Source organism: Rattus norvegicus, chromosome 20 (assembly GCF_036323735.1).
Source record: "Rattus norvegicus strain BN/NHsdMcwi chromosome 20, GRCr8, whole genome shotgun sequence".
NCBI lineage: Eukaryota > Metazoa > Chordata > Mammalia > Rodentia > Muridae > Rattus > Rattus norvegicus.
The window spans coordinates 997,723-1,025,573 of record NC_086038.1 but is presented as its reverse complement, the minus strand read 5'-3'; the positions used below and the strand labels follow the sequence as shown (position 1 = coordinate 1,025,573).

General features: G+C 39.1%; 2 protein-coding genes and 2 pseudogenes across 2 annotated transcripts; 3 read left to right on the top strand and 1 right to left on the bottom strand.

Moving 5' to 3' along the window:
- The first annotated feature begins 4,741 nt into the window (after positions 1 to 4,741).
- On the top strand, positions 4,742 to 5,671 carry Or1o11 (olfactory receptor family 1 subfamily O member 11). The gene has a single exon (NM_214456.1). The coding sequence runs from the start codon at positions 4,742 to 4,744 to the stop codon at positions 5,669 to 5,671; it is 930 nt and encodes a 309-aa protein (NP_999621.1).
- On the bottom strand, positions 7,899 to 8,516 carry Or11a7-ps1 (olfactory receptor family 11 subfamily A member 7, pseudogene 1; annotated as a pseudogene).
- Positions 12,504 to 17,062, top strand: RT1-M3-3-ps (RT1 class I, locus M3, gene 3, pseudogene; annotated as a pseudogene).
- On the top strand, positions 26,586 to 27,551 carry Or12d17 (olfactory receptor family 12 subfamily D member 17). Its single transcript, NM_213731.1, has one exon. The coding sequence runs from the start codon at positions 26,586 to 26,588 to the stop codon at positions 27,549 to 27,551; it is 966 nt and encodes a 321-aa protein (NP_998896.1).
- The last annotated feature ends 300 nt before the right edge of the window (positions 27,552 to 27,851 follow it).

The window sequence follows — 27,851 nt, the reverse complement described above, 5'->3', positions numbered from 1 at the left end:
ATTCTTTCATGATCCTGGGAATGGACCAGCTCTTCTCCATATTACCAACCTTTGGGCATCTTTATGAGAGAGAAAATGGACTGTTTCTAATTTCACATATTGTCTCGGTGGTCCCAAATAGTTAAATGTTTCCTAGCTGACTTCAATGAACGGCACACTGTAGAACTCTTTGTGAATTGTGAAAATCTTCATCAAATATGGTAAAAACTGAATGAGAAACAATTAGGAGAATGGAACAGGAATTCCTATTTAGATAGAATAAGGCTGGCAGTTCTGTAAGAATGTTATGGTAGATGATTAATGAATAGGGCATGTTTGAATCTATATTTATTTATAAAGTGCAATTAAAACTCATACATCAGTTAGGATGGATCTAACTAGAGACCAGGAAATATTATGACCCCACATGCACTGTTCAGGTTTTCCTTAGTTTAGAAGGTAGACTAATGACTAGAAATAGACTATGAATTGTAAATCCCTTTCTGCTTTCACATATGAATTTTGGCCAAAATTTATGGCTGTTTAGTGATTTTATTCTTAAAATATGTCTTCAAGAAAATTCTCAATGGAAAGTTATTACATACTTTCCACTAATGAGTAACTTTGGGAACTGAGTCTCTAAGGTCAAGAAAGATTTTTTCCGTAGGCAAACCTTTTCTGATCCCAAGAGAGCTAATAAAGTCTAGACTTCCAGACTCCATCTTCTCCACTCTCATATACAGTCTCAGCAATGAGTGCAAAGGGCAGGATGCTTGTAGGTCTAAGACCATTGGGCAAAGTGGATAATTCTAAGTTCATCACTCATTAGTGTACATTAGAGAGGTCAGAAGGTAAGTATAAAATGTGGTATTTTATGGAGTATGAGCTCATATTTCAGAGAAGATCATTGTAGATGTAGTATAGGTCACCATTCCATTTGTATGTTAGTTTCTAAAGCTGCATGTAAATAGCCCCACCTAAAAGAAAGAATGTTTCACAGTAAAAATTCTTCTATGATGAAATGATATTATATATATTTATATATGATGCACTCATACAGACACAGACACATAGACACACACACACATTTGAAAAAAAGCTGAATTGAAAACTTGAACAGAGTAATTTGTTTACAGATATATGAAGCCTGGAACTATAGCTAGAAGAGAGGTACAAAAGATGAGTTATAAGTAATTTAAAACAGGAGGAGGAACAGGTTAAGAGACTGAAGATGAATTAGAGATCATTAGAAACCAGGATAGTATTGTAGGTCTCTTGAAAGTCAGACAACCAAAGACTTGAAGTGAAAACAAAGGGTTTTCAATTCAGCTGTGTTTTTGAGAAATAAAGTAATATTTTGATGACTGAAATTTAAAGCTAACATTTATGAGAGTTATTTTGGCTCCCCATATCATTTTAAAAGAGGCCATGTTCTCCTGATCTCACTCCTAAAATCTTTTGTTCCCATCTTCCATTGTTGACTTCTCTAGGGAATGACTAGAGCTGTCTTGTTTTAGAGCTTTTAGGTGAGCTTTCAAGTTGCCATATGAGATCACTCCAATTATTTTATGCAGGCACTTAATGATTGATGTCAGCTTTCCTCTTCACACCACTTTCATTGTGTCCCATAATGTTAGATATGCAGTGTATTTGTTTTCATTGAATTCTAGAAAGACTTTAATTTCTTTATTTCTGTCTTGACCCATTTTTTCACTCAGTAGTGAGTTGTTTGGTTTCTATGAACTTATAGACTCTCTTTTGTTTTTGTTGTTGATATCCAGCTTCACTCCACAGTGTGCTGATCAGATGCAGGAAGTTATTTCAATTTTCTTGTGTACAAGGAGACAGTGCTTTTTGTCTTCCTTTAAAATGATATTTTATTGTAAAGTACATGTATGTATATTTGTGTTTGTATGTGGGCATGTGTGTCAGTGCCCACAGAGGCCAGAAAAGGGATTAAAGAGCTTGGAACTAGAGTTGCAGGTTCTTGTGTGTCACTTGATTTGGATGTGGGGAGCCAAAATCAGGTCTTCAGGAAAAGGAGCAACACTCTTAACTACTGTCCCATCTTTCTAGCCCCAAATACAAATCTCTAAGGTATACCATCCAACTATAAAGTTTTGTTAATTACTTCATGTTACATATACAGATAACACAACTGCAAGCTGTTTATGAACAAGATTATGTGTCTTTGTCTTCTGTTAGTAGTAGAGCCCTCTCTATTACAGTAACAGAATTGAGTTTTTCCTAGATCTCCATTGTTAACCTATTCTTCTCATAAAGGAAAGAGTTAAAACATAATTAAACAGAAAGTACAGTGAAGAAAAATACAGGTAAGCTGTGAAAAGATGGGGAATCATAATAAAAAGGAGAAAAGAAAGGAGGAAAGAAATAAAGAGAAAAAGAAGGGGAGAGAGGGGGGAAGGAAGGAAGGAAGGAAGGAAGGAAGATTGAACAAAGGTTTGGAGCACCCTCTCTGTCAGCCTATGTTTTACTAGTACATAAAATATTTTCCTCCACACTTTTAAGATATTCTTTCAGTTCCTTGGTGGGTTTTAAAAGCCACTTTTGTCTTTGGAACAGAGTCATGTTTTTCTTATTCCATCTGTCCTCAACCAGGTCATGGGAAGGTAACATTCAGAGTAGCATCTTATCCTGAGGACTAGTAATAATTTTTACAAAAGCCATGGTTTTTTTTTACATTTTTAAAAGAAATGATGGCCTCTACTCTCAGGAAATTCACATAAGAAGAAAAAAATTATATGTCACAGAAACTAGAAACCTCATTTAGACAATATAAAACTGAGCACCAGGTCATCCTGTCTATATATTTAAAAAGAGGTAAGATAATAAATGGTAAAGTATTCAATAACAGTTTAAAAGTGGACAAGAAGATAAAATTATAAAATAGTTTTGAAATCCTGGTCAAATTTGATGAAAGATGAAGAATTATCAGGTGAGAGGAACTATGGTGATTAATGTTAACAAGAATGCACAATATATAGAGTGAGAATTAGAAAAACTATGGGTGACCAAACAGAAAGACAAGACTGCCTAGCTAGGGGTTGGCAGAGGCACACCAATAAGTTTGCAGTGAGCACAGTACAATATATGTAATTACTAGGAAAGAAGAGACACTAGAGGTATTTGACCAATGGAGTCAAGGCAAAACTGAAATGTTTGCAGCCTGAATAATAGTAATTAGAATAAATTAAGTGTAGCCAGTTACACTGTTGATGTAATAAGTTTTGATTGAATTGATGAGAAATGTCCACGTAAGTTAAGAATTGGTGATCAAGGGGCTGAAATGTACAAGAGTTTGTGGATAAAAACACTGTTTACATATGTGGGAATGAAAGACATGGATGCACCATGTGTTCAAGTCATACCAGCAGAATAACACCTGGAGAAAAAGTGTTTCCATCCTGAAATACTAAATGAATGGGAAAATTCATAACTATTTGCTAATTTTTTATGGTAACTACTAGGCATACTTTGAAGAGTAAATTCAGGTTCTTCTTTGTTCTGTCATAATATGGTGTCTCATTTGCTTTTGAAAGGAGGCAAATACTAACAATACCTTACTAAATATTTTTTTAAAAATACATTTGGTTATATCCTCCATATCACAAGATGGTAATCTATGATGGTGCAAAGTAAATCTGCTAATCAAAGAACCATGACTTCCTTGGAGAGAAACCGAGAAGGCAAGGATAATCCCATGGTTCAAAACCATGTATTATCTCTCAGTCATAGCACAGCTCAATGAAGTAAGGAGATTAGGGAAACTGAGGATGATTGTGGTGGAAACTTTGGTTGTTTTTTGGATTAGGTAGATACACAATGATTAGACACCATTGAGAGTTTTTTAAGAAGAGTTACCAGAAGTCATAGAATCACACTTTCCACATCGTCCTGTGCATTGCTCTCTGCTATCTCAGAGTTCACCAGAGGGGTTCTTACATCTTTTACTTGGTTTTGATTCAAAATGAATATTTTATTAATTATTTTATATTATGTTAACAACAGAAATTGACCATGATTGAAAATGATACTGAGAAGTGTGAATCTTGCTGGTAGCTCATTCAATGTGGACAGTGAAGCATGATAGAGTTTATAAGACATTCCCAGTTCAAAATACTTAGAGCCTTAGAAGACACACAGGACATATACAGTTTCATAAAAATATGTTTATCCTGGTAACGTCTTTTAAACAAATAAGTAACATGATTTTATTTTTTTGAAGGAACTCCCTTGGCATCATTGTGAACAATACATTATTTGAGGCAAAAGTGGTCACAGTAAGTCACTCAGCAAAACAGCAGTATTTTACTCTGTCTGCTGAAGCTGCAACCAGAGCGGTGACTCTATGGATGGACAGGAACATTTATTGAAATCCCACTGTGAGCAAAGCACTAAGCTATGTACTAAGATAAAGCCTCTGCCTTCAAAGGAATCACAGACAAATAGATTCACAGGAATGTGGTTATTCAACCAAGTAACACAATGGTTAAATAGCATATCTTTCTCCAAGAGAATTCCCAGAAGCCACTCAACAAATTGTCTTTATGTCTCCTTAGGGAGCCATTTTTTAATAAACTCCAAATCTTGTCCTTCCCATTAATAGTCTAGTTTCCATTGCTCAATAGATTCTGTGAGGGAGACCCATTGCCAAGGGACCAGGTCTGGGTTCATGCCAACTCTTGCCTACAGTCAGAGAACTGTCTTCATACCAATTACTACTTGAATAACAAGACCCAGGATGAACTGTAGTCAGGCTCCTGACTTTATCCTCTTGGGATTATCTGGGGAACCAGAAAAATGGCAGCTTTTCTTTAGCATCTTCCTTGCTCTCTACTTGTTGGGCCTTTTAGGGAACCTGCTCCTTCTGTTAGCTATTGGTGCTGATGTCCACCTCCACACACCCATGTATTTCTTCCTTAGTCAGCTCTCACTCGTGGATCTTTGCTTCATCACCACCACAGCTCCTAAAACGCTGGAGACTCTGTGGACTGGAGATGGATCAATCTCATTCTCTGGATGCCTGACTCAGTTGTATTTCTTTGGTGTTTTTGCAGATATGGATAACCTGCTTCTGGCAGTCATGGCTATTGACCGCTATGCTGCTATCTGCCACCCACTGCTCTATCCACTTGTCATGACTCCTTGTAGATGTGATATTCTGGTCAGTGGGTCATGGGGAGTAGCTCATTGTGTGTCTTTTGTCTATGCCTTATTGCTCTCTCAGTTATATTTTCACACCAATCAAGAGATTCCTCATTTTTTCTGTGATTGTCGGCCTCTCTTATGGCTTTCCTGTTCTGACACTCACCTCAATGAAATCCTGATGATGGCTTTGGCTGGGGTTTTAGGAATCAGTGCAGTTCTCTGCATTGTAAGTTCTTATAGTTGTATTTTTTATGCTGTGGCTAAAGTTCCATCAGCGCAGGGGAAAAGAAAAGCCTTGGCTACATGCAGTTCTCACCTCTCTGTAGTCCTCCTATTCTATAGTACAGTCTTTGCCACCTACCTGAAGCCCCCATCTAGTTCTCCCTCCTCTGGGGAGGTGGTAGCTGCTGTCATGTATACTCTGGTAACTCCCACTCTGAACCCCTTCATTTATAGTCTGAGAAATAAGGATGTTAAGAGTTCATTGAGAAGGACCCTGAACATGGAGAAGTCTCACAAATAAGGATCATCCATCAGGAAGGATCATATCTCACATCACTACCACACATGCAGAGTGAGTCAGTTAACGCCATGACTCAGGGAAAAAAATAAATGATTCTTATGGCTAATCTTTAGTGTTTTCTTGACTGAATTTGGAACCACACAACTTTGGGCATTTCTGTGAAACTATCTCTGGAGAGATTTCACCAAGAGGGAAAGATTCATTTGAATGTACATGACACCACTTGTTCCATAAAATTATCCTAGATGAATTAAATAGAAAAATTAAAAACCTAACTTACTATAATTATTCATCTGTTTTTGCTTCTTGACCACAGATGCAATGCTTCCCTATACCCTGCCCTTCTGACTTGCTTTTCTCATCCTGACCTATTGTATTCTTCAAACCATGAGTAAAAATGAAACTTCCATTCTTAAATTGCTTGTCCGGTGTTTTGTAACAACACCAAAACAAGTAACAAATAAAGTGATCTATTGGAAAGATTACTATGTTGGGTCTGATATTCTTTAGTTTGTCTTCTTATACTCATACTCCTGATGCATGACTATCCATTGCAATCACTACAACCATGGGATAATTTTAAGAATTTTTACCAGTGGTTTAGTAAAAACAGCCCCCAGATATTCTTATAGGTTTTACTGCCTCTCCTATGCTGGAGATCAAATGCATCAAAGTTTTTATGCCTTTTTATAATATCCTTCCTCTAGCTGATTCAGAATACTACTGAGAAATCATGCTAAAGGGAGCTTTAGTGTTCACAGAACTTATATCACAAGTGAAAAGTCAAGAAGCTGGTGAGTCTGACAATAACCTAGGTCAATATGAGCATGACGAGAAAGAATACAGGTTTATTCTATCTTCTATTGGAGAACATATTACAGGATTCCTTTTACAATAATTTATTATTCTAAATAAAGGTCACAATAAAAGCAAATAAAAAATAAAATAATTTATTATTGTTATTTTGTGTGTATTTGTAAAATTATTTATGACATATCACTTCTGGGAAATCACATTGAAGGTCCCACCATTAAATTTGCATGCTCAAACGAAATACACACAATGGGAAAGAAATCTTAAAATGTCACACTGCAATAACATAAATGAACATTGTTCTAGATTTGTGTATGTATTGCTGTCTTGTTTCTATGGTTTTCTTTTCATTAATCATTCACTGCAGTGCTACAGACAGCAACAAGCTTCAGAATGGCAATCCAGTACATGTGTTCACTGTATGATCAACAGACTACAGAGTGATAGCTCAGTACATGTATTCACTGTGTGATGATCAAATCAGAGCCCTGTTTATGTTGTATGCAGTAAATAACTCACAGTACCTTACATAATCTTTTAAACTAACATCTGAAAATGGTCTAACTATTACTTCCCCTCTGAGCATAGTTCAGGAGACCTAAAGGGGAATCTGAGAAACAATATAGTTACTCATCTCCAGCCAATTATGGAATACTTTTCAATCAAGACATTGAAAATCCAGTAGAAAATCTTCACTGTCCTCCTCCTTAGGTCACATTTAAGTTGTTTACAGTAGAGAAGCCTTCTTAGTACTTGCTGTAACTCCTAGTTCTTCAAGGTATAGATGCCACAGTTGAAGATGGGGATGACCACTTTAGTTGTAGATCAGGGCAGTGACCATGGAGGGGGGGCTGGGAATGGACAGCAGAGGGCACAGTGCACAAGACCATGAGTGTTCCATAGAATATAGACACCACAGTCAAGTGACAGGAGCATGTGGGAAAGTCTTTGGTCCTTCTAGTCCCTGAGGCATCTTGTAAGACTCTCAGAGAGAATCTTCCCTCAGGAGGGAGATCCTCAAGCCCCAATGACCAGTCTGAGTCCACCGGCTGCAATCTGCAAGAGGATTTTTATTGATCAGGATACACAGGTATCTGTGGGCATCCCAGTCAATTCGGAAGACTGGCGCGCCTAGCAGAACCAGGGACGGGTTTTTATAGTGTATTGGAGAGCAGAAGCAGGCTTACAGAAGCAGATGCATGGTTACAGGGATGTGATTGGTGGAGTAAATGAGGCATAGGTGTATGTTACCTATTTTGGCTATAATCATAACAGTGAGTTAGCAAAAAGTACATGGTGGTCGGGTCTCCCGGGGGGTTAGGGACTGTTGCTTTTTCCCTGCCAGGTGGCCCATGGAGCAATGCCCATATTTTAGTCTGGTTTCTGCATTTTGTTTTCTTTTCTGGGCTATTTTGTCTAAATGTTGGGTCAGCTTGTCCCACAAGTCTTGGGACACATTTGAACTTCTTGAACTTTCTCATAAGGCTTATTTTAGTTCCAAGCCTATGTATTTAAAACTTATCTTTCATTTCTATGTTTGAGGGCCTAGGGCTGGGCTTGTATAATTCCCTTTCAGGAAGGGGGTCTTTCAATCTCTCAGCACAGTCACCACAATCTCAGCATAGAAGATCAGAACCAGCTCAAAGAGGATATTCAGGAATGCAATGGAGAGAATAAATGTAGTCACCTGGGCTACTCTGGTATTTGAGCAAGCCATCAAAGGTGAGAGAAATCACAGCAAAAGGGATCAATTTGGTTGGGGCCACAGAACCTCAGCTGGGCCATCAGAGCAACAACTAGTCTATCTAACATAGAGCCAGACATCCAGACTGTGGGTACCAACTCCAGGCACCGTTGTGGCACCATCAGGATGGGTATTATAGGGTGTGACAGGTTGCAAGGTAGCAATCATATGTCATCGCAGCCAGCAGGAAATACTCATCTGTATCCAAGAGCCAAATATGAAGAACTGGAGCAAGCAGCCAGTCACTGTAGATGGACTTTTGACTCTTTTAGGGGTTCCTTTTCCTACTCACTCTCTTCTCCACTCACATCCCTTTCAATCCTTTCTCTAACTCCTCCAATGGGGACCCCCAGGTGGGGCAGGCTCTGAATGGACATTCCTTCAGTCTCTGCTCCAAATTTTGTCTCCATATCTCCTCCTATGAATATTTTTGTTCCCCCTTCTAAGGAGGATTGAAGCATCACACTTTGGTTGTCCTTCTTGAACTTCATGTGGTCTGTGGATTGTATCTTGGATAATTCCAGCTTTTGGGCTAATATCCATTTATCAGTCAGTGCCTACCATGTGTTTTTGTTTTTGTTTTTTGTTTTTTTTTTTGGTGATTGGGTTACCTCACTCAGGATACTTCCTAGTTCCATCCATTTGCCTATGAATTTCATGAAGTCATTGTTTTTAATAGCTGAGTAGCACTCCATTGTGTAGATGTACGACATTTTCTGTATCCATTCCTCTGTTGAAGGGAATTTGGGTTCTTTCCAGCTTCTGGCTATTATAAATGAGGCTGCTATGAACATAGTGGAGCACGTGCCCTTGTTATACGTTGGAGCATGATTTGGGTATATGCCCTGGAGTAGTATAGCTGTATCCTCATGTAATACTATGTCCAATTTTCTAAGGAGCCTCCCAGACTGATCTCCAGAGTGGTTGTGCCAGTCTGCAATCTCACCAACAATGGATGAGTGTTCCTCTTTCTCCACATCCTCGCCAGCATCTGTTGTCATCTGAGTTTATGATCTTAGCCATTATGACTGGTGTGAGGTAGAATCTCAGGGTTGTTTTGATTTGCATTTCCCTGATGACTGAGGATGTTGAAACATTTCTTTAGGTGCTCCTCAACCATTCGATATTCCTTACCAGCTACACTTTCTTAAAAGAGAAAATCTCCGCTTCTTCAGCTCTTATCCTTCCTTAAACTTTTTCCTTGTATAAACTTCTTGTTTATAATTCTGATATTTCAAAACCTTTTACGTACAATTCTATCCAGTAATTGTGTCGTGTAATTCTAGCTCCACAGTCTGTATAGTCACTAATACATTCCTTCACATGTCACTTGCAACATTCTTCAGATGTCTGCTAGATGTAACCCTCAACCACAAAGAGTTCCTTTCCAAAAACTGCCAACTGCCAACTACTACAAGTGAACTGAAAATTTGCTGGAATCTCATAATCACTGTCCCCTAGTCTCTCTTATCTCAATAGTCTCTGATCTCTATGTTATAGTCACTAAAGTATCATAAATTCCCATATATATATATATATATATATATATATATATATATACTGAGTCCATTTTTGTTGTACATGTATATGATTTCAGGACTGACCATCCTGCATTGGCAAAACAATGGGTGGATTATTTATTCCTGGGAGACTCTAATTCTTCTTCCTCCAGAAGTTATCAGCTGTCCTCAGATCTTTGTCTAGGTGTGGGACCACACACAAATTTCCAGCTTGCATGTTGATATTGCCATTGTTCATGTCTTGCTTATGGAGCCATTTCTAGGCAACACTTTATTACAACAGAACACCAGGTATTCTGGCTTTTTCAATTTTTTTCACCTCCTTCTGAGATGTTCGTTAAACTTGTCATTAGACAGGAGCTGGGATGTAGATGTATGCATTGGACCTGGGATCCCTGTGGTCAACTAATTTCTGTTCTATTTTTGTGATTTTTTGTGATGATCTCTGTGACGGTTTGAATATGCTTGGTCCTGGGAGTGGCACTATTAGGAGGTGTGGCCTTGCTAGAGTAGGTGTGGCCTTCTTGGAGTATATGTGGCCTTTCTAGAGGAACTATGCCACTGTGGGTCAGAGCTTTGAGACCCTCCTTCAACCTGCCCATGAGACAACTCTGGTTTCCCTTTAGAACAAGATGTAGAACTCTCAGCTCTTCTAACCCTATGTCTGTCTGGATGTTGCCATGCTTCCCACCATGATGATAATGGACTGAACCTCTGAACTTGTAAGTCAATCCCAATTAAATTTGTCCTTTATAAAAGTTGCCTTGGTCATGTTATCTCTTCAGAGCAAGGAAAACTCTAAGACAGTTTTCATTTGCTGTACAAAGAGGCTTCTTTGATGACGGGTCATAGCTAAATTTATCTGTGGGTATAGGGATAAGATTTAGAATTTAGTAAGGAGTTATGTTGGTTTAGCAAAGTGGTCACAGTTGATTCTTTACTAAATAATATGACATTCACTAGGCCAGGGAAGCTGCCTAGGTTTTCATTGCAAGGTCTGACTTTTCTGCTGATTAGTTGACTTTATGTCCAATTAGACAGTATTTGGTTGCCACCAACATGTGAGTACCATTTATTGAACCTGTGTGTATATCTTTCCATGCTGCCCATTGCTATGCAACAATACAAAGTGTTGGAGGCTGGAACTCAGGGCAGAGCAGAGCAGAGAGGCCATCTGAGGGCTACATGGTTGAGAGGAGGTGGCTGGAGAGGTAGGGTCAAGTTGGGATTATTAGTTCAGGAGACTGCCCCAGAAAAAAGACTAACACCTTATATTATACAGATGTCTCCATGTCTTAATTATTAAACCCCGAGTAGCATCCATTCATAAAAAACCCACAGTAGCGCAGCAGCAGCAGCAGCAGCAGTAGTTTTTCTCCTCCTCCTCCTCCTCCTCCTCCTCCTCCTCCTCCTCCTCCTCCTCCTCCTCCTCCTCCTCCTCCTCCTCCTCCACCTCCTTGTTCTTCTGCTACTTCTTTTTGTGCTTCTTCTTGTGCTTCTGCTTCTTTTCTCTTGTGCTTCATCTTCTTGTGCTTCTTTCTCCTTCTTCTCTCCTCCTCCTCCTCCTCCTCTTCCTCCTCCTCCTCCTTCTTAAGCTTCTTCTGCTTTTGCTTCTTGTTCTCCTGCTCCTGCTCTTGCTCCTTCGGTTATTCAAGACAGGGTTTCTTTGTTTATCCCTGGCTATCATGGAACTTGCTTTGATCATAGATCAGTTTGGCTTTGAACTTGAAGATCTGCCTACCTCTGCCTCCATTCTCTATCATGAGAGAGTGCTGGGATTAAAGGCATGCAATGCCACCACCTAGCCAAGCTATGAGACTTCACCGAAATCCTCCTGTGAACCCAGTGAACTCATCTGACCTCCTCCTGTGGATCTAATGAACCCACCTGAGAGCTGCTCTCAGTAAACCTGCCTTTATACTTTAATTTGACTCACGTTCAATTTATTACTTAGTAGAAGAAACTTATAAGTTCTAACATCTGGGAATGAATATTCAAATAGTTCACCATTTGAGGGCCATATTGAAATGTCCACATTCTGGGTTGGGGATTTAGCTCAGTGGTAGAGCGCTTGCCTAGCAAGTGCAAGGCCCTGGGTTCGGTCCCCAGCTCCAAAAAAAAAAAAAAATGTCCACATTCCATTTAACGGAGCCTGTAGCTTTGTGGCCATATCATATTGTAAAATGCATTTGGTCTAATTTCATAAGTCTCTTTAGTCTATCACAGTCTTGATACAGTTTAAAATTCCCATGTATAACGTCTCTTCTGAGACTTGAGGAAATCTCTTATCTGTAACCACTGTAAAATCAAAAGCTCAAATCAAATTACAGACTTCCAACATACAATGGCACAGAATTTACATTTCCATTCTAAGGGAGGAAAGAGGGCATAGAGAAATGGTGAAGCCTTAAAATTACTAAAGTAAAATCTCCAAATAAAAATAGAGTTTAACCCATCACTCTATTTCAGATAACTGCCAATACAAAATTACTAGAGCAGCAGGGCTCAGTCCCTGTTCCCTTCCTCATCTTAGTCATTCCCTAGGAGGTTTCATCAATGTTCAGGATATTACATACATATAACTCACATGGCATCACATTCCAAATCTATTTCATTCTACTGAAGATCAAGTGCAGAGTAGATGACTACATCCCAAACCATGGAAGACACAGCACTGTCAAATCCCAACCACAGTCTGTCCTCCAGCCTTCTCCTGAATCACCCACAAAAGACTGAGTGCATTAAACACATGTGGTTTGTGAGTTTTCATGTTTTATTTCCTTTCAAATTTGCAAATCTTCCTCTTTTAATGACACAAACCACACCATATATCCAAAAGTTAAAAAATAAAGCTATATCTACATCCTTATTTTCAACAGGGAAGTAAGGAGCTGTTCATAGAAACCTAAAGTTCTACAAGTGATGAAGAAGTCCCAGATCCCCGTGTGGTACAGGTGAGACAGGGAGGAGACACAGGTATGAGGAACAGACTCAGTCCTCAGGGTTGGTCTGGGCTGCTCACTTTGTCTGTGTTGACATGAGACAGCATGAGATGCCAACTGCAGAAAGAGAAACAGGTGGACTTGGATTCATAATAGAGAAGGAGAGATCTGAATACATCCTGTAACACTCAGTCCCACACAAGGCAGTTCTTTTATGCTGTGTGTCTTTGTCAGGGTTTCTATTCCTGTACAAACATTACGGCCAAGAAGCAAGTTTGGGAGGAAAGGGTTTATTCTGCTTACTTCCATATTTCTGTTCATCATCAAAGGAAGTCAGGACTGGAACTCAAGCAGGTCAGGAAGCAAGAGCTGATGCAGAGGCCATGGAGGGATATTTCTTACTGTCTTGCTTTCCCTGGCTTGCTCAGCTTTCTTACTTATAGAACCCAAGGCCACCAGCCCAGGGACAGCACCACCCATAATGGGCTGGGTCCTCCCCTGCTTGATCACTAATTGAGAAAATTCCTTACAGCTGGGTCTCATGAAGGCATTTCCACAACTGAGGCTCCTTTTTCTGTGATAACTCCAGCGTGTATCAACGTGACACACAAAACTAGCCAGTACACTGTGGAAGAAAATAGAGGAAATTCAGACTATTCTCTGGGAGTGGAGATACTCTAAAGAACTCAACTCAAAATGTCCCAGTGCTTAGCATCCCCATAACGCATGAGTCTATTTTCTGTCCCACCACATGCCACAGGTTAGGCCCTGCAAGTTCTTATTCTTCTAGATGGTGAAAGAATCATCAGAGCCTTAATCACTGTTCCTACCTGTAACAAAACAAATGAGACTCTATCAGACACCACAAGATGAGCTGGCAGTGTTGTTCCATGAACTCCTGTCTATTTATCCCATAATAGGCACCATTCTTAATGGCAGTCTGAGTAGAACTGCTGCTCCTTTCCCCTGTGTAAAGAAAACAGTGGATAAGAGGCCAGGAAGATAGCATGGCTAAGATAGTCTAGTGAAACACCTTAAACCTAGCACAAGGGAATTTACTAGAACTAGGACTGCAGACTCAGGGAAAACACAGCAAGATATGAAGGAAGTGTAATAAACTTTCTGTAGGGTCTTTCCTCAGCAGGGACCTTCCACTCCTACTTTTGACTCTGGATGAAGAATATGGCTTTTATTTCCCATGTTCCCATGTACAGTAGTTTGTCATCACAGAGACTCAGGTAAGGTCAGCATTTGTTTGAGATTCTGCTTCCTAGCATGTGTTGCTTATGATGCTACATTAGTGTGACTTTCATTGGTGTATCTGTATGCTTGTGCATGCAAACATGTATGCTATTACCTATTTTGTAAGATAAAGTGGCCTCTGTGATACTTTTATGTACCTTAGTAAACACCTTTTTAAAATGAAAGTAAATGTCTTTAGATGACTAAAAATATTCCAAAAATATTGTAATTTTGATTTTATAAAATTTAATTATTTGGTATTCAGATGCAAATTTTTTAAATTGCATATTTTGAGTCTGTACACAGCTGGTTCATATCTGTAATCCAGTACTAGGGAGGCAGAAATAGGAGAATCCCTGGTGTTTACTGGATAACTGTTCTAACCACATCATTAAGATCCCATCTCAAAAAGAGAGAGAAAGAATAGAGGAAGACACACAGAACTGACCTCTGTCTTAGACACACACACACACACACACACACACACACACACACACAAACATGCACACATGTAAACAAACATGCACACACATACACACACCTATACATACACACATGCACACATGTAATGAGCACATAGCTACATTATACACACAAGCACTCATACACTCATACATCATACATTCATAGACAGATAATAAAATACAACGATAAAATAAAATAAATCATCGTGTCATTTGAGGTGGTGGGTCAAAGGTTTTCCCAGAGAAGAGGCAGGATCAATTCCACCTAAGACCTGGAGTCTACAGGTGAGGAAGATGATTCAGGCTACGTTTTTGCTTACTTGCGCCTCTCCTCTTGCACACCACAACAGTAGGAGGCACACCTCCCAGGGGAACCAGACCAGCAATGACTACCATGATGATGACAGAGGACTGAGAAGATCTTCCTGGGAAAGGAGTGGAAAGTGAGGATCCTGATCCCCAGTTCTCATCCCTGATCTTGATCTAGGCTCCTTCTTTCCTTGACTCTGTTACCCTTACCCATCCTTACTCAATTTCAGGGCAGAAGGCTGGGTTAGCCCCTCATGTATCTCTGCTTCTCTCCAGAAGGCACCACCACAGCTGCCCACTTCTTGAAGGTTCCATCCCCCCGAAGGCCTTGTTTACAAAAGCTCCATGTCCTGGGTCAGGTCCTTCCCATCTCTCTGCCAGATCAGTGTGGTATCAACAGGGCAGAAGCCCAGGGCCCAGCACTTCAGAATGACATCTTCTTCAGATCTAGAGTGATAAGCCACATGGACCTATGGGGGGATTGAGGAGAAAGTATTGGAAATTTTAAGCATTTTGCACTCTTTTTTGGGGAGTCATTGCGGCTCATGTCAGCTTCCTTGGAATGGACAGAATTAGGGAAAGGAGGAATGCAAACACCTTTCAGGAGCCCAGATTCAGGGATCTAGCATGTTCTATTCCTTGGAATGTTCTAAAAATCAAGGTGGATAGTTTTATGTCAACCTGGCATAGCTAAAGTCATATTAGAGGAGAGAAACTCTGTTAATAAAATGCCTCCAAAAGATGAGACTGTAGGCAAGTCTATAGGTCATTTTCTTAATTGGTGATGGGTACTGGAGGGCCCAACTCATTGTAGGTGGTACAGTTGATGGGCTGCAGGTCCTGGATTCTATAAACATGCAAACTGAACAGGCCATAGGGTGCAAGCCAGGAAGGAGCACTTCTTCATGCCCTATAGATCAGTGGTTTGACTTTCTATCTTGACTTCCTTCAGTGATGAACAATTCTGCAAGGGTAAGCCAAATAAACAATTTCTTCCCCAACTTGCTTTTGGGCATGGTGTTTCTTTGTAACAGTAGAAATACTAAGACAGCATCAAGTAGGAGTCTTCAGATTTCTCATCTCTATTCTTGATTGGGGGGGGAGAGAGAGAGAGAGAGAGAGAGAGAGAGAGAGAGAGAGAGAGAGAGGAAGAGAGAGAGAGAGGAAGAGAGAGAGAGAGAGAGAGGAAGAGAGAGAGAGAGAGAGAGAGAGAGAGAGAGAGAGAGAGAGAGAGAGAGAGAGAATATCAGTCCTGAGAGAGGCAGCATCAGTGGAGTGTGACTCCCAAAGATATTGGGGGTTGGCAGAGAACCAAGCCCGAAAGAGGGAAAGAGGTCAGGGTTCACAATGACTGAATGGAAGTGTTTGGTTGTTTATTTCAGGGTGTTTTCTCCTTCCATCTAGGACAGATTGAACTGTTCTGAAAGTAGGGTCAGCCCTGGAGGCAATCATTGTCTGATGTTGGATCAGGAAAGCCAGTAGCACTCTTTCTCCTCCTAAGCAGTATTCCAGCTGATCCAGTATTTCCTCCCTTCCCAGACAATAAGGACCTCACTTGTATAGTTGAGGAGATACCTTTGTTTCCTAAAAATGGTTCCTAGTTGTTCCTCACACCTGCTCATTGCAGAGTCTCCTTTCCATTCTGCAGGAATCTATGGAGCAGTTCCAGGCACTCTCCATCCACATAGGCTCTGAAGTATTCTGCTGTACCATCTGACTCTAACTTACTCTTTGTGATCTGAGCCACCATGTCTGCTGCAGTCCAGGAGCTCAGGTCCTCATTCAGGGTGATGTAATCCAAGCCATCATATGCTTCCTATTAGTATGTTTCAAGAAGGAGCACATGTCACCCTACTTAGCAGCTAACCATCCACCACAGGATGTCAGAGCCTGGCCACAACAGGGCTGTCAGCCTGTGTCACCCCACCCTTCTCTTCCCATCCCCATGATTTGACCTAAACAGAAAGTGAAACTGTTTCAGCATTTCTGATGGCTCTAAAGCCTACCCCCATACCTGGAATGTGGTACCTGGGGTTACTAGAGGTCTGTAGTGGAGGCATGTAGGAGTCCAGCCCAGGCCAGGGTAACTCATTTGCCTATAGTCAGTTGTACTAGCTGAACAGTGTGAAGGTAAGCTCTGATTCTTTGAATAATGTTCTTGACTCTGAATTTCAGATCCTCCCAATACTCTAGACCTTCCTACTCCATCCAGGGTCTACTTGTCTCCATCTTTGGAAACTCTTCATTGCTATCACAGAGCATAAACTGCCTGTCATCTCTGTAACCTAGAGATGTACTGTGCCTCCCCAGGACCTAGGGGTGACAGGGCAGTTGTGAAAAATCACAGTGAATGTGAGTGTAAGAGAGGTGAGATCAGGACACTTCTCTGAGGATGCAGGCAATGCAGGAGTGGTTCTGGGGGTGGTGGTGGAGAGGGTTTGGCAGGACAAGGAGCTCAGGACAGGGTGAGGAAGGGTCTGTTCCTAAGCCCTTGCTCATCTTCTCTGTGGTTGGTTGCCACTGGACTCCTCAACTCACTGGGGCCAATTTGACTTCAGTAATAGCCAGAAAAACCACTACCACCAGCAGGAGAGTGCAGTCTTCTGAGTTCCCCCATCCTTCCAGTGGTAGTGCTGATTGGATTCTCTAGGTACCCAACACCCAAGTGTAATAAGAATTGGGCAAGTATCACCAATATCCATGCAAAAGTATCAGGCAAAGTTTAAGTTACAAAGAAGTGAAATCTCCAAGGAAATGGAGGATTCTCCATCCTATTTTCCTACTCCTTTGACTCTCACCAAGAAGAGTCAAGTGTAGAACCTGGGCTTTGCCTTGACTCCTGTTCTCCTACACTGAGTACTTAATGTCACATTTCCTAGAGCCCTTCAAACATTTCACTATCTCTGTATGTTCTCCAAAAGAAACAAACAGACAAACAAACAAACATTTTTGTTCATTTGTTTTATGTGTACTGATGTTTTGCTTATATGTTTGTTTGTACTCCAAGTGAGTACCTGGTGCCAGCAGAGAGTAGAAGAGGGCATCTGATCCACCAGAACTGAAGTTAGAAACCCTATTTATCTCTATGTGAGTGCTGGAAATAAAACCTAGGTCCTCTGGCAGACTCCATGGATAACTTTTATTGGTTCGGTCTGCCAGTAATTATCACATTTGGAAGTTAGAAGTGTCAAGGTCCTGTTTGGGGATGCACACTTGTAAACCCAGTCTCAGAGAGGAGTAGCCATAATGGAATTTGGAAAGAATTCAACAAGGTTTTTCAGCTAGGGAGTTCAGTACTGAGAAAGAGGGAAGGAAGAAAGAAACAGGAAGGGAAGGAGAGAGGGAGGGAGGGAGGGGGAGGAACAAAGGAAGGGTAGGAAGAAGGGGAGGAAAAGAGAGAGAGAGAGAGAGGAAGGGAGAGGGGAAGGAGGGGGTAGGGGAAGGAAATGAAGAGGAAGGAGGAGAGAAAAGTATGGAAGGGGAAAAGTCCTGTGTATGGCTTTGACTAACATAAATGGAAACCTTGTTGATTCTACAGGCAGGGCAGTCTTCTATTCTGCAAAACATAGTTTTAAAATGGGAGGTATGCAATCTGGTCAGTAAACACACTAGAAAAGGGATCCTTGGTTCCTCCTAACAAATTCACTGGAGCTCTGGTGAAAAATCTGCCAAGAGGTCTTACAGTCAGACCTTTTGGATATTAAAAGTGGAAGCCCCTGAATTTTTTGTATCTGCAAGCTCTAAGGTCCTCCCATCCCACTGGGGATCCAAGCAAGAATTCTTGGAGTCAATGTAGGCACAGGAAACTGACTTGGATACAGATTCATGAACACAACTAGCAATTTGGCTGCAATGTAGGGTGAACAGTGCTGGAAGGTAGGAAATAAGGACAGTATTAAAACAAAAATATTGAGATGAAGTCTAATGAATCTAACGTTGATTTCAATGGTTTAGTGAATTGACATAAATATATTATTACCCAACTCACACTCAGAAATGTTAATAAAATAAAATGAATATCATATGAATATTATATGAACAATATATTATAGTGTATTATATGAAGAGTACACATTATATAAACATATCATATTATGTATAATGTGAATAATATATGACAATTATTAAAATATATATAAAATCATGTTTTAATTATATAAATATTATAAATATTATAAATATTATTAGTATTATATGTAAATTACATGGATATATAGAAATATTGTTTAAAATAAAATTAATTAATAATAATTGCACTGTTTAAATAGGCACACTTTCCACTAATGCCAAGTTTCTATATAAACACCAGTTTCCACAGGTAAGTTAACCAAACACTCACCCCCATTGCTCAATATCAAAATAATATGTTTTGTCTTGTTTTATTTTTTTGAGACAGGGTTTCACAGCCCTCACTTTCCTGGACTTGATTTGTAGATAAGGCTGGCCTTGAACTCACAGAGATCCTCTTGCTTCTGCCTCTTGAGTACTGGAATCAAAGGTGTGCACCACCTATGTCAGACTCAGTCTCCATGTTTGATCATAAATGATTCACAGGGTCTAAAGAACTTAGCATAAAGCTCATTATTTGAAATTGCAGTATCTTACTTTATGTTTCATGAACTTTTGCATTCACTATATGTTGAATTTCTTAGGACTAGGACGGCTCTGGTGCTGCCCCATTTTTGATATTATGACCCCTTTCACCCTTGTAATTGGCAAAAGGTCTTACCAAAATTTTATTTTTTTAACATCAATGAAATTACTAGAACACAAAGAAAAATAAATGACTTGATTCTTATGGGAAAAGAAATTTGGACAGAATGATTCCTTGGAGAGAAAACCCCAAGATGTTAATGCTCTAAGATGCTGCTGGGGAAGTATGAGAGGGCTCATTCTGGTCTTCCCTCTGTCAGAACACAAAGTGAGATCTGCTGAGATTTAGTATTATAATTATAAGTAGGTTCTTATGTCCATTCTAAAGTATGCACAGCAGCTTAGACTTACGACAATGTAATATTGGGAGAAATTTTCTTTCATTTCCCCCTATGTTTATTCTCTCTCTCTCTCTCTCTCTCTCTCTCTCTCTCTCTCTCTCTCTCTCTCTTCCTTTCCCTCCTTCCCTCCCTTCTCCCATCCCCAATTCCCTTCCTTCCTTAGACAAGGTGTTCAATAGCCCAAACTAGTGTGGAAATCCCTAACTAACTCTTAGAACTCTCTACTAAAAAATATTAATTCAGTTATTTGTTTCTCCCAGTCTGTCCCTCTCCCCCTCCCTTTCTCTTCAGAAAAGGGGAAGCCTCCAATGAATATCAAACTGCCTATGCATTTCAAGTTGCACATCTACTGAAGCTAGACAAGGCAGCAGAGTGAGGAGAAAGGGATCCAAAGGCAGGTAACGGAGTCACAGACAGCTACTGTCCCCACAGTTATGAATCCCCAGGAAGACCAAGCTGAGCAGCTGTTACATATGTGCAGAGGACCTAATTCATCCACCTCCTGAGAGGTTGGCTTATGTGGAATGTGTCTTCACATCCATTTTAGGGTCTTTCCCCTCTCCGATGAAAGGAAGTTCATACCACAGCAATGGGTGAGTGAGGGGAACTGGGGGCCATTTTTGACTGCAGTTTGTAAAAACTATATCATAGACAGAGTAGGTTCACTGTACAAGTCACTATCTGGAAATCTTTTATTTTCCTAATTTGTTTGTAATTTTTTCCATGCACTCTTGGTGTGTTTGGGATTTTCAGATCTCAGAATAGGCTGTGTGATCAAGCATATGATATGTAGTAAATATGTGGTAGGATGTTGGTGTGTGACTTTAGTGGATCTAGTATTTTGTCTGGACACTTGTATCCATGTAAGGATGAGAGGAGATAAGAAGAAGGGAAAGAGAGAGAGAGAGAGAGAGAGAGAGAGAGAGAGAGCAAAGAATTAGAGTATTCATCTCTTAGTATCTGTTAAAGTCAATGATCATCAGAGAAGCAGGTTCTGCTCCAGTGCTAGTAACAAGTTAGGTTGTGTTTGTGTGAAATAAACACATGACTCTATACTATGGTTTTAGTGGAAGAGGGAGGATTCTTTTATCAGAAACATGAAAATAATTTGTGAACCTTGGTAGGATATACTTCTTACAACATTTCTTTTATATAAGCCCAAATTGTTGGCCATGTGTCTGTTTAGTATGATTCATGATTCTTGGAATGCCCATCATCAACGGTTACATTTAGAACATTTGTCCTATATATGTGTTCATGGCAGGCATCTCCTTGTTTTCTGTGTTGAATCACTGATAATGTAATGAAATTTCCATACTGATTTTGATGCTAACTAATCTGAATATGTCATATAGGACAACAAAATGTCCAAACAATTGTCCCTCTTTTGCTAAAGTCATTTACATAGTCCAGGACACAGATCACTTTAGTTCTGATGTGTTGTTTCTATGTGCTCTGATGATCATTAAATTTAGCATTACAATCAGGATAATCTTGTGGATAAAGTATAGATGCAAACTATGATAATAGGTAAATGTGATCTCATGAGGTTTGTTATCCAGCATTGAATAGGTAACATTAGGCTCTTTATGAACCCAGTAAGTCACAGAGGGCAGGTAAAAATGATAGTTATTGTTTGGGATTCTGAGGTTACAGTCTTAGAAAAAAACTAGAAAGCATTTTTGTTTCTTCCTAGAACTTGAATTCATGTTGAAAATATGTAATGAAACTCAATACACCAAATTAAGATACAGTCTATTGATAACAACTGATCAGGGAAGGACAACAATTGCGTGCATGCGTGTGTGTGTGTGTGTGTGTGTGTGTGTGTGTGTGTGTGTGTGTGTGTGTTTATATGAGATAATCAGAAAAACACTGAGTTTAGGACAACTGGTGCTGACTTGGTTGAGTTCAGTGTGGTTGAGGAAGGAAGTTGAAGAGCATAGAGACATGTGTAAGTAAAGGGGGAAGGTGGTGCATGGTTTTCTAGTTCACCACAGCGTGTTAAACCTTCAAACAACATGAGAGGCACTGGAGACCTCAAATCATTAGACATAGGTAACAGTGATCCAAGATGGGGTTTAAAAGAAGTATTACTTGGAATGAATGGAAATAATATCATTTGGAGACTCCAGATGTATTTTATACTTATCAGTGAACGCATCAGGGGCATTATTCATTCTACAAGTCACTTATGATAGCAATGAGTGGCTAAAGATATTCACAATTTGAATTCCACTCAACTTTTGCATGGTATTGGAACTGCAAAGATTTGAAAGACTATGCTGTAATTAAGAAAATCTCCAATGATTGTATGCTGTGGCAAAAAAGACAAATGTGAACCTATACTTAGAATAGCTGACTATAGAATTATTAAAATTTCTACTTCGTGCCTTTTGCTGTATTGCTCTTGAGTGAAAGGGTGTGTAGAAATAATTTCTCTTTCCTAGATTGCAAAGTCTAGACCATGAGTCACCCCAAACCTCAATGTTCTTGAATATGATAAGTGGACTAAAAGTTGTGTATACCTTGCACATTTTTCTATTTTAACACTCTAGTCTTGTACAATTTCTCCTTCCTATTTGTAAACACATGATTATATATATATATTATATGTTGAATATATTATATGTTAATAATTTGCAAAATCAATAACGTTGTGAAAGGTGTGCATTCCTTGTACCTTACTCCATCTGCCATCGAAACCCTTTTCCCAGAGATTCTGATCATTAGTTGTTTCTTCTTGTGAGTTGAGAGGGTTTTTCTACCCGCAAAAGAAAATTCAATGAGAACTCTCAGCCCATTGACCATCTTGTACTGAACCTTGATTTTCGTCATTCAACAAATCATCCTGGCATTCTGAATGTATGCCCTATGTGTGCATCTGTATTATATATACCTAAAAGCATGTATGCTTTTTGCATTTTTCTGAGTCTATATAGTAGTTAAGTTTTATTTTGAGCACATTTATATGCACATATATGCTTAAATTCTGCATATATTTCCTTTTATAAATGTAATAATTTAGCCATAGTTTTCAGTGATTAGATTATTTTCGTTCACTTGTGTTTAAAATGGTCATATGAACATAATGTCATAATATGTAATTTTCCACATGTTCAGGGACTTGTACAGGTAAGCTGTAATTGTAATACACATGATTGAAAACTTACAGTGCTGATAGAGTCAAAATTTTATCTTCATATATATAGAACAAAATCCTGTCCTGACAAATTCCTATTTTAATATCCTCAAAAAACAGGTTATTTTTAAAACATTTTGTTGTTGTCAAACATATGAGCCACAATCCTAATTATAGTCTTTGCAACATGCAGTATGACCGTAAACAATGCAGACATGGTGTGTTCCTGTAGTCTGTTCTTCCAAAGGTAACAAATTATAACAGAAGACACAGGGAGGTTAATAAACTGCTGTGATTCTTCACTCTAATGATTACCCAGCTGCCCCTGCACTCATCCATTCTATGTTTGTGTTTACATCTTCATAATTTCATCATGTGTCCTTACAGCTACGACTCCACTGGAAATACAGAATAGTGTGTTCATGGGGATCAATCATTATCCTTTCATGTCCACAGCCTTATATTGGCCCCTTCTTACACCTCATTCCACAACGTTGGAAACTACTTATCTTTTCTCAGTTTCTAAACATTATCCACTTAAAAACATGCTACAATAGCTACCTCACTCAGGATTATATTTTCTAGTTCCATCCATTTGCCTGCAAAACTCAGGATGTCCTCATTCTTAATAGCTGAGTAGTACTCCATCATGTAAATGGATCATATTTTCTATATCCATTCTTCTGTCATGGGACATTGCATTATTTACAGCTTCTCACTATCACAAATAAGGTCACTATGACCATAGTGGAACACATGCCCCTGTGGCATGGTGGGGCATCTTTTGGGTATATTCCCAAGAATTGTATTGCTGGGTCTTCAGGTAGATCTATTTCCAATTTTCTGAGGAACCTCCAAATTGATTTCCAGAGTGGTTGTCAAAACTCGAATAAAACCTCTTGGGAGAGGCTAAAATTAAACAGATTACAGAGGTGTTTAGTTGAATTGTTCATTCCTTCCTTGTAATGGTTTTGCTTTGTTTTTGCAAATATTAATCACCACATCCAGTTTGTTCTTCCCATATTGCACGATTGTTTTCTCTAGCATATAATACAATTTGTTTTGCTATTTATTCATTGAAGAGCTTTTGCCTTATCTTGAGTTTTTGGTTTTTATAAATGAGTATTCTACAAACATTAGTGTGTAATATTTTGTGGATATATAATACATGCATATTTATATATAATGTGAATATATTATACATTTTCAGCTTACTGAGGAAATGGCTGAAGTTTTGAAAGGACTACAGTGCAACCGCAGCTGTAAATTCTAATTAACAAATACATAATATTGTATTTGTTAACATTTGATCAATTTGTTTTCTACATTTTTAACATTGATCATATTTTCAATGTGACTATCTTTTGAGTTGGTAGCATGCATCTGGTGTAGTTTATCATCTTCATAATCTTTTTAAATAAGAGTTTTAACTTTGTTGAATTTTCTCTATGTACATTTGATTTTCATGTAAAATTCCTGTGATTTTTTTATTATTTCCATTTTATTTTTCTTCAGTTTTAAGTTTCTAGCATCTATTCACGTATTTAACTAGCTTTAGGAAGTGAAAATTTAAACACTTCCATTTATTTTATTTTGTTTCTATTAGCATATAATTGTACATATTCATGAGTGTGATGTGAGTTTTCTTTTTTTAGGTAAGTCTTACTGTGTTGATCTAGGTGATCTGGAACTTGCTATGTAGAGGAGGCTGGGCTTCACAGATCCACCTGCCTCTGCCTCCTAAATGCTGGAATTAAAGTCATTCATGCATCACTATTGTCTAGCCCCAGTGGGATGTTTTGATATGTATACAATTTTATAATGATCAAGACATGTTAGTTTACATGCTCGTTACTACAAATATTTATTATTTCTATGCAGGTTTTCAATGTTTATCCTTTTCTTATATATGAATTTTTTTAATCTTTATTAACTTGAGTATTTCTTATTTACACTTTGATTGTTATTCCCCTTCCTGGTTTCCAGCCCAACACCCCCCTAGCCCCTCCCCTCCCCTTCTATATGGGCTTCCCCTCCCCATCCTCCCCCCATTACCACTCTCCCCTCAACAATCACGTTCACTGGGGGCCAATGGTATTCCTACTTATTGTTTTCACTACATAACAAAATTTGATATGTCTTATTTCCCTAATCATCTAACATATTTTCTAGTTTCTATTTGGGTTTCCATTTTTATCTATAAATAGGTTATTTAAATGATGTTACTGGGTTTGAAGCACTTAGCAAGATTTTTAGATTGCTTTCTTATAATTTTCTGATTATCGTTGCTGAATTTTCTTCATTGTGTATGTGTTTTTTACTGTAAAATTCCCGTTATTTCTACCTTCTCCATCTTATTTTCCTCAGGTTCATGTTTCAAAGAACATGAGTAGTTCTGCTTTCTGAAATAAAGCCAACCAAACCCAACCAACAAACCAACAAACCTACCAACCAACCAACCAACCAACCAACCAACCAACCAACCAACCAACCAAAACATAGCAAAAAGACCCCAAGCTTTTTAAATGAATCAGTCTATGCTTGACTTAGTAAATGTTCAATGTGCCCCAGCAATATGAATTCTTTTATTTTTATGTTCAATGCTTTACATGAATTAACCAAATTGTGAAGTTATGTTGTTCAGATGTTCATATTCTTACTTTTTGGGTGTTTAATCAGTTTTATTGAGAGGTATACAAAGTATATAATTCTTCATTCTTTTAACTTTTAAAGCTATTTACTGGGAGTTTATATTGGATTCTGATATTCTGGATCACTAACTAGCAGATACTCTTCTGTGGGTGGTAGTGGAAAATAACCCACATTCTTTAACAATGCTTCAACATGGCACACAGCCCGAGGGCTCCTCCTTCTGTTAAGCTTGTATGGTTGCTTTCTTTTTCAAATGGCAGTTTTACTTGTTAATTTACTAGGTCCTTCTTCCCTTCACCCTTATGTTGTGCCTTGTTTTCTTCCTGCTAGCTCCTCTCCTTTCAAGAAAATCTCACTGTGGGATACTTTTTTGGGCTGAAAATGGGGTGTTGCCATATTTCTACAACCTCTCAGTATTTAATATTTTCCCAACTATACTCAGTGCCCCACAGCTATGCTGCAACTCTGTAATGCAATTACTCTACATTTCTTTTACTTACATGGTATTTGAAATTTGTGGGCTCTCCCTTCCTCCCCTGCCCTCTCTCATTTCTGTCACCTTCTCTTTTTCTATTTTTTTCTCTCCTGTTGAAACATGGTCTCAGACACATTGTAGCCTAGGCTGACCTCAAACTCATAATCTTCTTTTTATGTCTTGAAAGATTTAGGTGGTCAAGGAAGATAGAGATCCATCATTGACTGCTTGGGTTCAGAAGTGGAGAAAATTTCACTAGGCTATATCTGTACAATTCTCAATACCTAAAACAGAAGGTAAATAATTTTCTGTGTGCTTTCAACAGGTTCAATTCTTGATTTGCAGGTCCTGTTAAAAGTGCCTTTATATATTTGGCTTAGTTCTAACATGCTTCAATTATTGGTCAAACACCATTTTACAGGTTCAGAATTTATCAGGTATACCCATCTCTAACTCTGTTGTAAGTGGATGAGTCCATTAGTCCTGGATGTTGTTTACACAGAAACTCACCCCGAGTTCCTCCTAGAGTCAGCTTGTGTTTCACTTAGTCCCTTCAGAGTAATGTCTTCAATTCAGAAAACCAGAACACATTGCTTTCCTTATATTTTCCCCTAGTGATGGAGAACTCCACTTCAGTGGATGAGTTCCTCTTGCTTGGCCTGACCACTGTTCAGAAACTGCAGCCCATCTTTTTTGTGATGTTTTTAACCATTTACTTGCTGAATTTGGTTGGAAATGGAGTAATATTAATGATCGTTACTCTGGAGAGAAGACTTCACTCCCCGATGTACTTCTTCCTAGGAAACCTTTCCTGCCTGGATATTTGTTACTCTTCGGTGACTCTTCCCAAGGTTCTCATCAACCTTCTCTCAAGGCATAGGACCATATCTTTCCTAGGCTGTATCACTCAGCTATATTTCTTCCACTTTCTGGGAAGCACGGAGGCCATCTTGCTGGCTGTGATGGCCTTTGACCGTTTTGTAGCCATCTGCAGCCCACTCCGCTACACTGCTATCATGAATCCTCAGTTGTGCATCCTGTTGGCAGCTACAGCCTGGCTCACTAGCTTTTTCTATGCTCTGCTGCATTCTGTCATGACTGCTCACTTGAATTTCTGCCACTCTCACAAACTCAGTCACTTCTTCTGTGATGTCAAACCTCTCTTAGAAGTGGCCTGTGGCAGCACAGTACTCAACCAGTGGCTTCTTTCTGTTGTCACAGGCAGTATATCCATGGGGGCCTTCCTCCTCATAGTCCTCTCCTATTTCTACATCATTGCTTTTCTTCTGTTCAAGAACAGGTCCTGCAGAATGCTTAGGAAGGCTCTGTCCACTTGCACCTCTCACTTTATGGTGGTTTGTCTTTTCTATGGACCTGTTGGTTTCACATACATCCGTCCTGCCACAGCATCAGCGTCCTCCATGAGTGAGGATCGGATGGTGGCCATCATCTATAGTGCAGTCACCCCAGTGCTGAACCCATTGATATATACTCTTAGGAACAAAGAGGTGATGTTGGCTCTGAAAAGGAACTTTGGGAAGAAGTTGTTTAAAGACAACCAGCTACATGCAGGAGATCAATGACACTCATATCTTAAGTACATGAAGGTACTTCACGCTATTAAGTGATAAGTTGGCCTGATTTTTTTCCTCTCATGGTATTTATGAACATTTCAGGCAAGAGAGAACGTTCAAATCACATGGAAGTTAACAAACCAATTCTACAATATTTTAAAATATAAATTTTAATGTGTCAAGGGTTATTCACAGTACATATACCAGAGTCATTCAATGCTGTAGAAATTTTTAAAAAGCCAGGAGGGACAGAGAGAGATGTGATCAAGTTCTTGATATATATTAGACAACATGTTTGGCCTTTGTCTT

Coding starts and splice junctions, on each gene's coding strand:
- Or1o11 (NM_214456.1), top strand. CDS start 4,742: ATGAACTGTAGTCAGGCTCCTGACTTTATCCTCTTGGGATTATCTGGG.
- Or12d17 (NM_213731.1), top strand. CDS start 26,586: ATGGAGAACTCCACTTCAGTGGATGAGTTCCTCTTGCTTGGCCTGACC.